General features: G+C 41.9%; 1 protein-coding gene across 1 annotated transcript in view; it reads left to right on the top strand.

Moving 5' to 3' along the window:
* STMND1 (stathmin domain containing 1) overlaps positions 1-4,209 on the top strand; it is a 53,743-nt gene extending 49,534 nt beyond the window's left edge. The window contains exons 4-5 of the mRNA XM_006888693.1: positions 135-266; positions 3,925-4,209. Coding sequence (XP_006888755.1) covers positions 135-266; positions 3,925-4,209 — 417 coding nt within the window. The remainder of the gene's footprint in view (positions 1-134; positions 267-3,924) is intronic.
* The last annotated feature ends 14,121 nt before the right edge of the window (positions 4,210-18,330 follow it).

Here is an 18,330-nt window from a genome sequence, read left to right as displayed (position 1 = left end):
GATACAAAAATCTGTCATGAGAAGTTTAGAAATTGAACATAAACATTTTTAAACTGGTTGCTCTGCCCTTTCTCTCTTTCCCCTCTACCAATGACTATGTCTCCCTCTCCATGTTAACCATTGTCTTCCTCCAGGTAAACACAACTGACAAGCCACTGAGAAAACCACCAGCCAGACTGAAAAAGCTTAAGATCAAAAGGGAAGTGAAAGATTTCACCATGAAGGACATAGAAGAGAAGATGCAGGCAGCAGAGGAGCGCAGGAAGGTATGCAAGCTCCTCCCTCTTCCTTCCTGCATCAGCAGGAGTAGGACAAATTGCATGGTGCTTGGTGATCTACACCTATAACCCTGAGGCTGTGGTGCTTGGTTCAGTGGTAGGTACACTTGGGCTGGATTGCTGACCAGTCAACGCATCTGTCAGTGGAGATTTGCCTACTGCTGTGACACTGAACAGATTCAGTAGTGTTTTCAGACTTAGACAGACTTGGAAGGGAAGTCATCCAGTCTGACGATCACAAAGATCTGATTCATCACTGAACATAGGCACAGACAGGACCACACAATGCTTTGTCCTGTTGTACATCAGGTCACCATGAGTCCAGGCTGGCTCAAGAGCACCTAGCAACAGCAACATACCTCCTATGTTATGTTTAAGTGGTCATTTAATGCTATTTATTAAATTTCTTTTATGGTGCATAGCAATGTAGAGAGGTTAGTTTAGATATAATTCCATCCATACGCTTTAAGTAAATGCTCTAAAAAGCATTTAGAACTCAGATGGTCTAGTCCATAAGGAGTTGCCCTACCAACCCTGAGGTCATACCTCTCTGGCAGTGTGAAACCACCAGAAGCTGCACCAGAAAAAGATGGGCAATTCCCTCCTGTGTGATATACAGCCTTGGAGGCCCAATAGTGGATGAATCACTTCTGACTGGTCAGTAATTAGAGCTAGCAGATTCATAGGATGATTAAGTCAAGTGTGGCGTATGAAACAGGAGCCAAGGAAGCCATGAATATAGTCAGACTTCTTATAGTCATGGTTCCCTAACACATGGAGCTGCAGCATCCCACGACGCCAGGCTGGAGACTGTGCCATTGATCCTGGAGCAGGGCTTGTGCACGGCAAGTAGAAGGAGATAACTAGGTCCCTGGGTTTCCTAGGAGTGGAATAATTTGAGTAATTCCACAGGCTCAGAGGGCGTGGGGGCTGTCTCAGTTCCTTGTACTGCTATTACCGAAATACCACTAGTGAGTGGCTTTAACAAGCATTTGTTTTCTCACTGTGTAAGAGGCTCAGAAGACCAGGAATAGGGCACTGGCTGTGGGAAAGTCTTTCTATCTGCTCTGGGAGAAGCGTTTTGTTTTATTGTGGGATTGTGGGAGTTTGGGGGTTTTTTTTTTCCCTTTTCTTTTCAGCTTTTATTGCTTGGCTCCTTGTAATCTTCATGGGTCAGGGCATCTGTCTTCCTCAATCTCTGCTTGCTTGATTGCTAATCAACTTGCTCTTTTTATAGCTTAAAAAGAGATTAAGACAAGCCCTGTACTAACCCACCTTCATTAACATAATAAAAAGAACTCATTCCCAAATAACCAAAGGCATCTCAAAACCAGAAGGTACATAACAACAACAAGGAATCTCAGAGGAGGAGATTGCTGTATTTCCCACTCCAGCCCACACTGGAGGAGGTGCTGCTTAGCAGCACAACTTCTATGGATATAGATGATATGGATATGGATATGGATATGGATATGGATATGGATATGGATATGGATATGGATATGGATATGGATATGGATATGGATATAGATATGCTTCCAGAGCCTGGTAACCACAGGCATATTGTTGTCCTGAGTCAGAACCAACCCATAGCTGACCCTCCAGTGGCTTTTCAATGGCAGTAAATCACACAGGAAGATTCTTCCTTGAAGCTGCTGGTGGATTCAAGCCATATGCCTTTGGGTTGGCAGCACAACTCTTTACCACTAGGCCACTAGAGCTCCCTTAAATACAGGCATGTTGTTGTTAGGTGGCGTTGAGTCAAGTATGACTCATAGTGACCCTATGAACAAAGGATCTGAACCATGTCCTATCCTGTGCCATCCTCACACTTCCTGACACACAAGAGCCCATTGAAACAGTCACCATGTCAGTCTGGCTGGTTGAGGGTCTTCCTCTCATTCGCCGACCCTCCACCCTTCCCAGCATCATGTCTTTCTCCAAGGAATAGCACTTCCTAGCAACATGTCCAAAGTATGTGAGGTGAAGCCTCATCATTCTTGTCTCCAAAGGTCACTCCAGCTGCACCCTCTCCAAGTCTTTGTTCTCTTGGCTGTCCATGGGATGTTCAGTGCTCTTCTCCAACACCACAGCTCAAAGGTGTCAATTCTTTTTCTTTCTTCCTTATTCATTATCCAGCTTTCAGATGCATCACAAGTGATTGGAAATACTGTGGCCTGAATCAGACACACCTTAGTCCTTAAACTGACATCGTGACTCCTCAATAATTTTGAGAGGTTCCTAACTGCAGATTTTCCCAGTGCAACCACAGGTGTAGGGGTTGAGATTTACAACAGATCTTTTTAGGGACACAATTCTATCAATGACAGTGATTATCCCCATTGATTGTTGAATACCTGGATCAGGTTCTGTTGGCCCAGGAGTGTGAGAACTTGAAAAGAGGATTTCATCAACTGCTCAGGAAGTAGAATAGATTGACCCTCACACAGGGCCAAAATAGGGCCTGTTTCCTCCCAAGGATGAACACTGAAATTCCATACCGTCCAGCTATTCCACTGTTTGGAATATACCACAAGAAAATTAGAACTGTGGCACAAATGGAGACTTGTACACCAATGTCCATAGCAGCACTATTCACCATCATAAGAACATGCAAACAGCCCAAATGTCCAACCACAATAAATGGATTGAGAAATTGTGAGATTCAAATGGTGGCCTTCATAGCACTCAGGGCAATGATTTGGAAAATTACTACCAAAGTTGGGGGTGATTGGAGAGGATTATGTTAAGTCAACTAGCTCAGTCTCATAAAGACAAATACTGTATAAGACCATTATTGTAGAAATAGAAAGGTAAGTAGTAAAACATATATGAGGATCCACGGGGAGGAGGATAGGAGTAAAGGGGTGAGGATGGACTGGGGCTGGTGGGGGTTGGTGAATTATAGGGTTGCACAAATTGGTGGGTGGAGGGAAGCGTAGGTAAAAGAAATGGGAAAGATCCAGCAGGGATCTAGAGTGACAGGGCCACAATGGGCAGAGTTCAATGATTGATTTTTTTTGAAGCATAATGAATGGCATGTTTGTATTAAATACAATGAGAATGAAGAATAGTATGAAATACAATGTATATGAACTTTGTAAGCAAATCAATATAAAGCAAAACGTTATTAAAAACAAACAAACAAAAAAACCCAACCCAAACCCCAAAGGGCCAAGACAGCATTGCAAAAAGTGATATTGCAGTAAACAAGGCTCAGTTCTCAGAATTGAGTGAAGAGTGGCATTTTCTTCACAGTAAACTTGAGTTTTCAGTAGGGATACAGCAGTAAGGAGGGGGATGTGGAGTGTTGAGAGGGGACTTTGCAGACCATTACACAATTCCTGCTGCCTGTACATGTGTGACAGAGTCCCACGAACCTCCATCAGCGCTTCTCCTGGGACCCAGCCTCCAGGGCTTTGCACTGACAGCCTCCACTGTCTGGCCTCTCTGGCCTCTCTGAGAACAAGGTCCTCAGCATACAGAGGTGTCGGCCCTCTTTAAAGAGACTACTGGACAGCTATTTATTCAGTTACTGTGTGAAGAGAGAAGCCATAGGTTGCTCATTACCTAGCAATCTTTCTGAAAATGTGTACCAAGTTCTTCAGGCTTTTCTATTCCTTTCATTCTTTTCAATTCCTTTCAGACTAAAGAAGAAGAAATAAGGAAAAGACTCCGGAGCGACCGACCTCCACCATTAGACCATCGTGGGGATCCAGTAGGACTGGGTGGGACTGAGGTCCCCGCTGACAAAGGACTTGGAGCCCTCAGCTCTGCTGCTTGGCAGCTGTCAGACCCACAGGGAGGTGAACCCCTGAAAAGGAAGAAAAGCAAAAGTGATGTAGCCTCAAGTGACTTAAACTATAGTTATGACAGTATCGGAGTCGTGGAGTCAGACATGTCCTACAACCAATCAGATGATGTATTCTAATAAGTCATTTTATGTTCATTGAGTTAAAAACAACAAAAGAAACAAAATTAGTCTCCTGGCTTGTAAATCTCTTCATTTGCTTCATGTTCTCTTTGGCCCTAAGCCCTTGGGAGTTCTGCCATGAACTTAGGAGTGAGTTCATGAAGGTCAGAAGTTAAGAAAGTAATTGAAATTGCCATTTTACGAATTATACAAACTTCAAATCCACTAGCTGTCCCATGGGAGGAAAATGAGTGATCTCCTTCTATGCGATTTATTGCCTCGGAAAACCTGCTGGAGGGTCAGCTGTGAGTTGGCTCTGACCTGATGGTACACAACAACAATATCATTTAAGGGAGCTCGGGTGGCACGGATGATAGAGAGTTGCACTGCTAGCCCAAAGGTGGGGCCTCTGTGGTGCTTCAAGTGCGCCAGCAGCAACTCATCGTGAGAAAGATGGGTAGTCTCCTCTTGTGCAACTTACAGCCTCTGAAAACCCACTGGAGGGTCAGCTGTAGGTCAGTTCCTACTGGATGCCAATGAGTTGAATTTTTTTCTTACTTTTTTTTTCAAAAATTTGACCAGTTTATATATATGATAAAATTGACATTCTCTTTCAGTATGGTTTCAAACTTTGTGAAATTATCTCTAATTTTGTGATTTCTTTCTATTTACATTAATACATTTGTGCCAAATAAAATGCTTCTTTTGGCTCCACCTTCTCCTGGCTGTCGTCTGTTCTCTGCTGTCCCAAATCCTAGTGCTTCACATTCTGCTTCCCCGGGGACACTTGGGGCTGAGGAGTCTGTTGACCTTTTGATTCCATAGAGGAAACCTATGTCCGATTCCTACCAATATACCTTATGCTCAGCCACCACCATCTGTCAGGGGAGGTATGTGTGCTACTGAAATGGTGAACAGCTGTCAGTGGAGCTTCCAGACTGAGACAGATTAGGAAAAAGGGTCTAGAGATCTACTTTCAAGATGCAGCTAATGAAAACTTTATGGATCAAAAAGACTTGATCCCAACCAATCATAAAGGTGACTCGGGTTTGGGTAATATTCCACTCTCTTGTGCATGGCACTGCACTAAGTGGAAGCCAAATAAGGAGACATTAATGATGACATTTTATTGAAAAGTATACCTTGTAGTCTATCTCTCCCTTATCATTCATGACCCATCAATTACCAGATTGTAGACACCTACATGATAAGCATCTCCTGCATCCAGTTTTGTGCTCATCCATGTCCCTCACTACCTCCACTTTAGACCATGTAACAATAATCCACCTAGATCTAGACAAGAGTCATGGACAGCCAAAAGAACAAACAAACATGTCTTAGAGGGAGCTCTGGTGGCCTAGTGGCAAGAAGCTGCACTGCAATCCCAGAGGTACATGGTTCAAATCCACCAGATGCTCTGCTAGAGAAGAAGGGTCAGTCTCCTCCTGTACCAGTCAGATCTGATTTGATGGTACACACACAAAAACTAATAAACTCATGTCTTAGAGAAAGTGTAGCCAGAATGCTTTTTGGAGTAAAGTCGAAAAGGATTCATCTCACATGCTTTGGGCATGATGTTAGGGGAGGCTGTTCCTTGGAGAGGGACATCGTGCTTGGAAAGGCAGAGGGTCGATGAAGGAGAGGAAGATCCTCAACCAGGGGGATTGATACAGTGACTGCAGCAAAGGATGTGAGTGTGTCAGGAAGTGTGAGATACCTGGCACAGGATAGGACAGGGTTCCAATCTGTTGTCCATAGGATTGCTAAGGCTCATACTTGACTCAATGGCACCTAACAACAACTCACGAACATCAGTCTTCTATTAAAGCCTTTCATTGCCTCTTTTGGCCTCTAGATAAAGTCCTGGCTCTATCTGATAGGCATTTCAGCTGTCATTATTCACCATTGCCAGCTCCACAAACTTGACACGAGCCTCTGAGTCTCTGTACAATCTATTCCTTCCCCCCTCTCTATTTTTGTTCTTTAATCAGACCAATGTCTTCTTGTTGTTTATGTCTAGACTCAACACCACTTTTTCTGGGAAGGCTTCCATGATCCCTTGATCTGAACCAGGATACCCTCTCATAATTATTACCACTTTGGCAGCCTAGGCCGCTAATCTTCGTGCCCTATATAAGAATTGCCTGATAAACTTCCATCTTCCTACGAGATGCTTTCAGTTCCAGCATGATAGAGAAGTGGGTGTATCTTGATCATGGCTGTGCTCTTGTTCCTTGGCTTAACTGGCATGCTGTAAGTGTTATGTAAATGTTGGCTTAGTAGATGAATTGATGCTATTGTGAATGCTCCAGGAGCAGGGAGAGAGCCCTAGGAGATGACTTGTTTTCCTCAGAACCAAAGGCTGATGGATGTGCCAATTGAACTTGAACACGCATGACTCAGCAGCTCTTGTTTCTACACCCACTTTGGGATGTCACAAATTGGTACTTGTGCTTTGCTATCTATAAGAATGAGGGCTCATGTTTCATAAAACATTGTGAAATCAAACTCACTGCCATTGTGTTGATTCCAACACATAGCAATACTCTATCAGGTTTCCAAGGTTGTAAATCTTTACAAGAGACTGCCTCCTCTTTCTCCTGCAGATGGACTGGTAGATTAAAACTGCTTTTGGTTAGTATGCCACACCAAATGTGTTCCATTGGTGCTCCAAACATATAACACTTTCAAATATCACTCATTGTCTTGGAATCATAAGCTGACCCTTCACTTGGTCTCCAAGACTGTCAAATTCATGGGAAGAAATTGTCCACTTTTCTCCTACAAAATCACTGCTGGATTAAAACTATCAGAAAGGTGGGGGCCTTTGTGTTAGAAGTCCCCAAGGACAACATCAGCAAAGCTCCCTCCAGTAGCTGAAATGATTGTACAAGGATGCTTTGCAAAAATATCTGCGTATCATTTAGATCTCAGCAGTTTATAAAATGGAAATAACCAAAAGAGTGCATTTAACACATATAGATACCATTGGTGTAAATGAAATTCCCGTGTTTTGTCAATACAAACATGATACTTTCCCCTGAAATCTGTTATTGCTTGCTGTGTATAGTGGCTTTAAAAGTACACGCTCAAACCAAACCATTGCCATCAAGTGGATACTGGACCATCTTGACCCTATAGCACAGAGCACAACTGCTCTCTGGGGTTGGTAGGGCTTTATATCTCTCCAGAGGTAGACTGTTACATCTTCCTCCCAAGGAGTGGCTGGTGGGTTCAAACCTCTGACCTTTCAATTACCAGCCAAGCAGTTTAATCACTGCACCAGCAGGGCTGATTATGTACAATATAGTCAGCACTGACAACTTGGTTGGAAACCACTCTATACACATAGAATTAACTGTGCAGACCAGTAACACAGCCTCCATGATAATGAGTGTATTTTCTTAGTGAGACATCCATTTTAATAGCATGAAAAGAAAGATGATTACCCTCTAGGACTCTGGGCACTAGGTACTGCTCTAAAGCTCTAAGAATTTTGAAAAACCACTGCCATGAAGTTAATATGGACTTATGGTGACCCCATGTGCAACAGAGTAGAACTTACTCCATAGACTTGTCAATGCTGATGGGTTTGTTTGGTTTTTTCCCCTTTAAAAGTAGATCACCAAGCCTTTCATGGAAAGTATCTGTGGGTGGTCTTAAACACCCAACTTATCAGTTTATGAGCAAGTTAACCATTTGCATCGCCTACCTGAATAGTTGTTGTTAGGTGATATTGCATCCACTAAGACTCACAGCACCTCCATGAACAGCAGATCTGAGCCTTGTACCTTGATCTATCCTATGCCATCCTCAAGATCTCGGATATGATTGAACTCATTGTTACTCTGTATTTTTGTTCTCAAATACCATCTAAGCCTTTAAAGATGAAGAACCAGAAAGCTCAAGGATTCTAAGGAACTTTCCCACACCCCAGAGCTGCTAGGATCCGCTGGAATAAAGTGTATGTTTAAATCCGCATCTGCCTCCAAATTATTTTCTATTCCATCTCAAGTCTAACAAAAAAACCCTTCAAATGTAAATGTAGCTCTTTCCTATCATCGTCTTTGTTACTTTTTCCTCCTTTTTTATTTTTGTTGCACATTTTCTGCACATTTTCTTCCTTCTGCACTCCTACTTCCCCAGCCTATTCAGCAATACACCCTTGTTTCAGGTTGTTGTCATATATTGTTGTTATGTGTTGTCAAGTCGCCCATGACTCATAGTGACCCTATGTACAACAGCCCTAAATCTGCTCTATCCCTTGCCAATCTTATTGTCTCTGACACACCTCTCCCATTACCCCAGTAACTGAATCAATCCATCTCATCTTGGGTCTTCCTCTCCTGCACTGTCCCTACACCCTCCCAAGCATGACGTCCCTTTCCCAGGACTGATCCTTGCAACATGTCTAAAGAATGTCAAACAAAGCTCTAGAATCTGTACCTCCAAGGAGCAGCCTGGCTTCACCCTCTTCAGGATGAACTTGTTTGTTCTCCTAACAGTCCATGGTATATTCAGTACTCTTCTCCAGCACCACAGCTCAAAGGCATCAACTCTCATTCTGCCATCCCTAGTCATTGTCCAGCTTTCCAATGCATAGCAAGTAATTACAAAGACCATCACACCTTATCAGGCACACCTTAATCTCTAGACTGACATCACTGCTCTTTAGGGCTTTGGAGAGGTCTCTCACAGCAGATTTCCCCATGCAATTCATCTTTTAATTTCCTGGCTGCTGGTACCAACTGTGTTGCTTGTAGAATCAAGCAAACTGAAGCTATCAACAATCTCAATCTCTTCACCATCTATCATGATCGTGCCAATTGGTCCAGTGGTGAGAATCTTTGTTTTCTTGATGTTGAGTTTCCATCCATATTGAAGGCTGTTGTCCTTGACCTTCTGCAGCAAGCACTTCAGGTCCTCCTCAATTTCAGCTAACAGGGTTATATCATAATCATGTACTCATTTTGGACAATTCTTCCCCTCATCTGTTCTACTGCAGTGTTCATTATCTATCCACTCTTTCCTCATTCTCGGCCCACCCCACCCCTGACTGTCCTATTTTTATATAGCAGTGTTATATAGTATATATAGCATTAGGCCTTTTGTGACAGAGATGTCACACAGCATAATGTTCTCCAGGACCCACCCTCATGTTGCATAATGCTTTTTCAATGCTGTGTAATAGTCCATTGTGTAACTATGCCATAATTTTTCTATCCACTCATTTGTTGTTAGTTTTTCCTTCATTTATAAAGGATTATTTACACTGAAGAATAATTGAAAAAGAAGTTTGAGATTTCTAAAATATAGCTTCTGAGGTGATATTAATTTTATGTATGTGAATATTTCAATGGGATTTCTCATTCTTAAAACTCAAGGCTGAGTAACCATGGTAATATTGAAACTATAATCAACAAAGTTATGAAACAAGGAAGATAAGATTCCATAACTATCTCTAAAAACATTTAAGTTGATGACAATTTTTAAGATTGCCTGTATTGTTCATAGGGTCTCTGTGATTTGTAGATGACTCAGTGGCATCATGCAATGATAACAATAGATTCAAGATCATCTTTACAAAGAAAACAACTTCACCCTGCCCTGTGTCATCCTTACGGTCTCTGGGCTCAAGTCCTTTGTTGCAGTCACTATGTCAACCTGTCTCATAGAAGATCATCCTGTTTTCCGCTGACCTTTCCCAGTACGGTGTCTTTTTCCAAGGACTGGCCCCTCTTGATAACATGTCCCAAATACATGAAATGACATTTCGCCATTCTTGCCCCTAAGCAACACCCTGGCTGCACTTCCGCCAAGACAAATTTGTTTTTTTCTTTTATCAGTTGATGATATATTCAGTATTCTTTGCCAGCACCACTATTCAAAGGTATCGATTCTTCTTTGGTCTTCCTTATCATCTAACTTTCCCATGCATTTGAAGCATTGGAAAATATGATGACTTGGTGTACACACACCTTAGTCTTTAAACTGACATCCTTGCACTTTGTCACTTTAAAGAGATCCTTGATCTTCCCAGTTCAACATGTCTTCTGATCTCCTGGCTGCTGCTACCACGGGTGTTGATTGTGGATCCAAGTGTCTGATAGAAGATAGTAACCCTCTCGTGTGGAGTTCTGGTGTGTAGTGCATTACATACTAGGTTACTAACCCAAAGGTCAGCACTTCCAATGCACTTGCTGATATGAGAGAAAAAGAAAGGCAGATATTTCTAGTAAAAATTTTTCTTGGAACCACAACAGAGGGTCTCTATGAGTCAGAACTAAACCTGCGACTTTGGATTAATCCTGTTGTGTTGAGGAAGAATATGTAGATCATCTCTGTAGATGTTCATTGAAATGAAAAACAAACAAACTAAATTAAAAAAAAAAAAGTTTAAAAAAAGAATATATAGATCATTTCTATTTAAAAATGTGTTGTGGCATGTGTACATGTATGAATAAAGGACCTCTGGAGGCACAATGGTTACACACTTGGCTCTTAACCAAAAAGTTGGCCATTTGAAGTTACCCTGTTACTCTGTGGGAGAAGATGTGGCAGTCTGTTGTAGTAAAAATTATACTCTAGAAAATCCTACGAAGTAGTTCTCCATCTTAACTCCTCAAAATCGACTTGGTGGCACTTAGCACCAATAATATGTAAGTATGTGTTTTTAAATATTGTACATGTATTTAAAATAACAACACATTTTAAGATTTTTATGTTAGTGAAAGGAATTTATAATCACAGGGACAAAAATAGAACTTATCATAGTGTGTTGCTATAGCGACTACCAGAAATTGACAACTGAGCCTATTTCCACACTTGCTATTCCATTATTAGTAAATATCTAGCGTTTGAAGGCATAATTACACAGTAAATACTGTATTCTAAAGATGTGAATGCTGCCAGAAGAATGAATAAACGTGTCTCGTTAGAAGTACAACCAGAACGTTGCAGCAAGTATGCTGAGACGTTGACTCCCGTGCTTTGGACGAGTCATCATGATGGGCCTGTCCCTGGGAAAGGACATCACGCTGGGCAAAGCAGAGAGTCAGGGGGAAAGAGCAAGATGCTCAGGAAGATGGACTGACCCAATGGCTTTAACAGTGGACTTCAAGCGTAAGCAGTGATGTGAGGACGGGGCAGGACCGGGCAGTGCTGCTATCTTCTGTACATAAAGATACTGGGAGTCAGAACCAAGAACATCATCAAAGCTGTGCACACTATGTAGTGTCAGCCCCAGATTCCTTCTGCATTTAGATAAGCCACATGTTCAATGCCGCTCCATAGACAAGAGAGGAACTCCACACTTCTCAAGCAAGTCAATGAATGAACTGCGAGTGACAGCAGCTAGTTGTTATGTGTCATCAAAGTGACTTTGACTCATAGCAACTCTGTGCACAACAGCTCTGAACCCTGCTTTATCCTGAGCCAGTCTATCTCACTGTCTCTGACATGTTGTTGTTGTTGTTGTTATGTGCCATCAAGTCATGTGACTCATAGCGACCCTATGTACAACAGCCCTAAACTCTGCCCTATCCTGTGCCAATCTCACTGTCTCCAACACACCTAACCTGATTACCCCAGTCATTAAATCAATCCACCTCATAGAGGGCCTTCCCCTCCTGCGCCGTCCCTCCACCCTCCCAAGCATGACATCCTTCTCCAAGGGCCGGTCCCTCCTTGCAACATGTCCAAAGTATGTTAGACGAAGCCTCAGAATCCTTGCCTCCAAGAAGCAGCCTGGTTTAACCCTCTCTAGGATGAACCTATTTGTTTTTTTAGCAGTCCATGGTATTCTCAATACTCTTCTCCAGCACCACAGCTCAAAGGCATTAATTCTCCTTCTAGCCTCCCTAGTCATTGTCCAGCTCTCTGAAACATAGGAAGTGATTGCAAAGACCATGGCCTGTATCAGGCACACCTTAGTCTCCAGAGTGACACCAGTGCTCTTCAGTACTTTGGAGAGGTCCCTAGCGACTTTCCCATCGTGATCTGTCTTTTAATTTCCTGGCCACTTATTGTGTTAATCCATCTCATCTGGGCTCTTCCTCATTTATGCTGTCCCTTCCACCTTCCTACCAAGCATGATGTCCTTCTACAAAAACAGCTTGTTTTGATTTTATCTTTAGTTGTTGTTGTTGTTGTGTGCCATGAAGTCAAAGCCGATCCATAGCTAACCATCCAGTGGGTTTTCAGAGGCAGTAAATCGCATGGGAGGAGATAGTCCAGCCTGCTCTCTTGGAGCCGCTGGTGCATGGTGCAGAGTGCACGCCTTTGGGATGCACACAGCTCCTTACCACTAGGCCACCGTAGATGTTGTTTAAGTAATTATATAAGCAATATATAATAGGAAATACAGAAAAAATAAATGAAAAAGGGATAAAAATCACCAAGAGTTTGACACTTTCCCTGGCCCCTCCACCAAGGTAACTGCCCTAGACGGTTTGCTGCCCAGAGTCAGGTACCTTCTTCCTACACAGGGACACTCATGCAATGTTAGGTCTCTCCTAACTCGCTTTCCCCCCCTTCATGTAAATAAACACATATGCAACCACATCACTCCTTCTAATGCACTTAGTTTGAATTGGTCCTGACTCATGACACCCCACATGTTACAGAATAGAACTGCTCCCCAGTGTTTTCTTGACCATCTATCATCTTTACAGAAGCACATCATCAAATAGTTCTTGCATGGAGCTCCTGAGTGGATATGAACCACTGACTCCTAGGTTAGCAGCAAATCACAGACCACCTGTGTCTCCTAAATCCCTTATGACGCTGTTTTAGTTCCCTGTCATGTTTAAAGGAATTTCCACTATTCGAGGTAGTACAGCCCATGTTTTCATTTCTGACTTGATAAATTTGATAAATTATTCACACATTTCCTCCTGGAAACAGCCATCCTCTTCGCTTTGTCCAGCACCCAGCTCCACCTTGTTTTCATGTCTGAGCACTGCCTTTGGTGAAAGACTATGAGTGCAAACAAGTACTGGAAACCAGATGAATCCTTCTCATGACGGTTTTTACACAGACATTGAGGTCTTAACTTTTCCTCAAAAGCCCACAGGAAAGGGAAATAAAAAATTGAAAAAAGGGAAAGTGGCAATGATCTTGGAGCTGTCTTTTCCTTGACGAGGAGTAGAGCTGCCCGCATTTGCAAAGTGTTATCGGCAGCAAAGTGTTTGCATCTGAGTGTGAAACCGCCTCTCTTGTCATTTAGAAATAGCAAATCACAGTTGTAAAAATAAAGTGATTGACTACTTTAAGCACAAAATACAGTTATTCTAAACATCAGGGGCAGAGAAGCAGAGTTTCCTATATATTTTCTAGTCATTAATACCTTCTGCTTTATTATAATTCAATCCCTAACCCAAACACTAGAAATCCTTTTTACCAACAGACAGGATAGCAATCCATACCTCTCAGATTAATTGAAACTAAACAACAATGCTCACTTGTTAGATAGGTAAGAGAATACTCTGGCCAATTTCTGTCTAGGAGCCCTGCTGGCACAGTGGTTAAGTGCTTGACTGTTTACTGAAAGTTCAGCAGTTCAAGACCACCAGCCACTCTGAGGCAGAAGGATGCAGCACTCAACTTCCATAAAAAAATCCTACAAGGAAGTTCTACTCTGTCTAACATAGTCTCTATGCAACAGAATCAGTTCCCCAGTACAAGATCTGTACCTTTCAGTTACCATTTTTCTGGCCAATGATTCTCAGACCCCCAGCAACAGCATCACCTGAGAGCTTGTTAGAAATGCAGCTTCTCAGACCCCACCCTGCATCTGCTCAATCAGAGATTCAGTGATGTGAAGTTTAACGCCTCCAGGTGATTCTGATGTGCTCTCAGGCTGAGCCTGTGCTTCTCATTCACCCTTTAAGCATACACAGTGATGCTAACAATATGCAGCATTCTCAAAAGGGAAAGCTGGCTTTCCAAGAAGCCTAGCACCTCTGTGTCTCGCTAAGTATTTACCAAGAATCAGTTATGTTGATTCTAAGTGCCATGAAGCCAGCTGTAAGTCATGGGAGCTCCACTTGGGTCAAGGTAGAACCATGTTATGATAAAATTTTTAATGGCTATGATTTTGCAAGAGATTGCCAAATCTTTCTTCCAAATCCCTTTGGGATGGACTTGAACCACCAACCCTTGAGTTAGTAGTTGACTGAATTAACTGTTTCACTACCCAAGAACTTCTTGTTTATTTTGTTGGTAGTGGTGTTAGTTGTCAAGTGATTCCAACATGACATATATTTTAAAACGTATGAATTCAGTTTGCAATGACAATTATATTCCATTTGTATAATTGTATTAATATTATGGCCAGGAAATAAAAAAACGTATTGCGATGGGAAAGTCTGCTGTTAGGGACCTCGCCAGCATACTGAAGAGCAATGGTGTCACTCTGGAGACTAAGGTGCGTCTGATAGAGGTTATGGTCTTTGCAATTACTTGTTATGCATTAGAGAGTTGGACAATGACTAAGGAGGATAGAAGGAGAATTGATGCCTTTGAGCTGTAGTGCTGGAGAAAAGTATTGAAGGTACCATGGACTGCTAGGAAAACAAACAGATTCATCCTGGAAAGGGTCAAACCGGGTGGCTCCTTGGAAGCAAGAATTCTGAGGCTCTGTCTAACATACTTTGGACATGTTGTAAGGAGGGACAGGTCCTTGGAGAGCGACATCAAGCTTGGGAGGGTGGAGGGATGGCACAGGAGGGGAAGGCCCTCTATGAGGTGGATTGATTCAGTGACTGGGGTAATTGGGATGGGTGTGAGATTGACACAGGACAGAGCAGAGTTTAGGGCTGTTGTACATAGGGTCGCTATGAGTTGCAAGAGACTAGATGACACATAACAATAACAACAGCAACAACAGTCTTTTTTATTTTTATTTCTATTAATTTTAATTAACATTTACAGAAATTTTGGATTTCCATTCTTTCATTGTTGCATTTTTCTCCCTGCCCACCCCTCCGCCTCAGTTCGCTCCTCTCTCTGAAAAGTAGAAGAAAGATTCCTTCATTGGTATACAATCCCCCTGCTCCCCACCCCAGTACACTCCACTATGCAATCTTCACTCTGGACTCCCGTCATAGCCATAATAACCATATATCATAATAACCATATATCATTATAACCATATATTGCTTTTAAACTGTTCTCTCCCTCATCTGTTTCAATGCAGTATACATAATTTATCCAATTTTTCTCAGTCTCATCCCAACCCTGATGTCAGTCCCATTCTATAACAGTGGCACTATGCAGTATTTGTCCTTTTGTGACTGAGATATTTCACTCATCATAATGTCCTCCAGGGTCACCCATTTTTAATAATATTGCATTAATTCCTTGTTTTTCAATGCAGCATAGCATAGTATTCCATTGTGTGAATATACCAGAGCTTTTCTATCCATTCATTTGTTGATGGGCACTTGGGTTGTTTCCAACTCTTTGCTATTGTGAACAAAGCCGCAATAAACAGGGGTGTGCATATATCTGCCTGGGTGGCAGGTATGGTTTCTTTAGGGTATATTCCCAGTAGAGGAATTGCTGGGTCAAATGGTATCTCTATTTGCAACTTTTTGAGAAAGCGCCATACAGCCTTCCATAGTGGTTGCACCATTTTACACTCCCACCAACAGTGAATAAGGGTTCCAGTTTCTCTGCAACTTCACCAGCATTTGTTGTTGGCTGCTTTGTTAAATTTTGCTATTCTTACTGGAGTGAGATGATACCTCATAGTTGTTTTGATTTGCATCTCTCTAAGAGCTAGGGATTTTGAGCATGTCTTCGTGTATTTGTTGGCCACCTGAATGTCTTATTTGGTGAAGTGTCTGTTCCTATCCTTTGACCATTTTTCATTTGGGTTATTTATCTTTATCTTTTATGGAGCTCGAGTATTTTATAAATTCTGATATAAGTCCCTTATATTCCTAATAAATAGTATATAAAGCAATGTAAAAGTGTGAGCTGAAGGTGGTTAGTTATGTACGTAATTAAATCGGCAAGATTTCTTAGAGATGAATTGCACTTTTTTTCCCCAAAAAATAAATTTTGTCAGAAAAATATTTTTTAAAAAAATATTGTAAAAATCCAGATGAATTTTTACACTCTGATTGCCTGGTAAATCTCTAGATTTAACCTGACAATTTAAGGAAACTAAAATCATAGTTAGGGAGCACTGGTAGCCTAGTGGTAAAGAATCGCTCTGTCAACCCGAGTGGCATACTGTTCAAATCTGCCAGGTGCTCTGCAGAGGACAATCTCCTCCCATGCAAGTAACTGCCTTTGAAAATCCACAGGGGTCAGCTACAAGTGGATCCTGACTCAGTGGAACGTAACAGCAGCAACAAAGCTATGACTGGAGATAATGCTTTATTGATATGGCTCTGCTAGAATTCCAACCACATAGTGACCTCACATCAAAATATTATCAAGGGAAAGTAGATGTAAATGTTTTATGTTAAACGATGCAGAGCATGGGTGTATCTATCGCTTCTTAAAGACTCTATTCTAAACGAGCTGCAAATTACTTATTTTATTAACTGATTATTTTTGATTAATAAAAAAATCTCTCAGTCTTGATCACATCTACTATAGTTTAATGATATTTTGTAACATGATCTCTGCTGTCAGAGACCTCTCCAAAGTACTGAAGAGCAACAGATGTCAGTCTAGAAACTAATGTGCACCTGATATAAGTCATCGTCTTTGCAATCACTTGCTATGCATCAGAGAGCTGGTCAGTGACTAGGGATGATAGAAGGAGAGTTGATGCCTTTGAGCTGTGGTGCTGAAGAAGAGTACTGAATATACCTTGAGTCCATGGTATATTGTGCTAAGAGAACAAACAAGTTCGTCCCAGAGAGGTTAAAGCCAGGCTGCTCCTTGGAGTCAAGGATTCCATAGCTTCATCTGACATATTTTGGACATGTTGCAAGGTGGGAGCAGTCCCTGGAGAGGAATGTCATTCTTGGGAGGGTGGAGAACAGCACAAAAGAGGAAGACCCTTGATGAAATGAATTGAATCAGTGACTGGCGTAATGGGGGTAGGTGTGTCAGAGACAATAAGGTTGGCACAGGGGCGAGCAGGGTTTAAGGCTGTTGTGCATAGGGTAGCTATGAGTTGCAGGCAACTAGATGCTGACACATAACAACAACAATAGTCTTTATTTTTTCTTTTAAAAAACTTTTAAATCAAAATTTGCTTGCTCAAGTGCTGTTCAAAATAGTTTCAAATATTTTAAAAACTACTTAGAGGCATTTATAACCCTCAACATTTAGGTAAATAATGTTATTATTTACCTTGTCTCCTGTTGTTGGAAACATAGGTCCCTTTCCAATTATTTATATACATTATTATGAATAAGTTCACAATCAATATGCGAATTGCCTTATCAAATTAAAAACTCAACTCTCTGCCTTCAAGTAGGCTTGGACTCATAGCTGATCATCCACTGAGTTTCCAAAGCTGTAAACTACACATCTGAGATATGCTCATTTTTTTTTCTTTCAATGAAGTACTGATGGCTTTGAACCTTCAGAGAGATCCAGCCTCTGAGTTAGCAGCACTGCCCCCTACGCATGATGCCACAAGAGCACCTTTTAACATTTACTTTTAAATGTCATCTCATCAGTTGAGGACCATGGAGACTTTTATTTCACCCCTTGTGTCTACTCCTGACATAGAATTAAGACACTGTCAAGGAATTGCCATTTCTACAGATACGTTGTGACAAGGCCGGACAGCTTCATAGGTTCACATGATTTAGGATTATTATTTGTTTGAATTCTCAGAGGACGGACCTTTCTCTTTCCAAACTTGTTGGAGCTGTGTATCTCAAATGCCAGAAATCTGTAGCAGAAGCAGCAAACAAAAATTTACCAAAAGCAAAGGAGAAAGAGAACACCTTGTGGACTCAGGTACTGGTGAAGGGCGAGATCGCTATTCTGCAAGCCTTCAGTGCGACTCACACCTCCAGCCTCACAGGCTGCACGGCCAGAGGCAGAAGTGATGGCGTTATAGTATTGTTGTTGTTGTTGTTGTTGTTATGTGCGGTCGAGTCGCCTGCGACTCATAGCGACCCTATGTACAACAGCCCTAAACTCCACTCTGTCCTGTGCCAA

Source organism: Elephantulus edwardii, unplaced genomic scaffold, assembly GCF_000299155.1.
Source record: "Elephantulus edwardii isolate Elephantulus edwardi_28Jun2011 unplaced genomic scaffold, EleEdw1.0 scaffold00070, whole genome shotgun sequence".
Classification (NCBI taxonomy): Eukaryota; Metazoa; Chordata; class Mammalia; order Macroscelidea; family Macroscelididae; genus Elephantulus; species Elephantulus edwardii.
The sequence above is the reverse complement of the archived record's forward strand: the minus strand, read 5'-3'. Positions and strand labels throughout refer to the sequence as shown.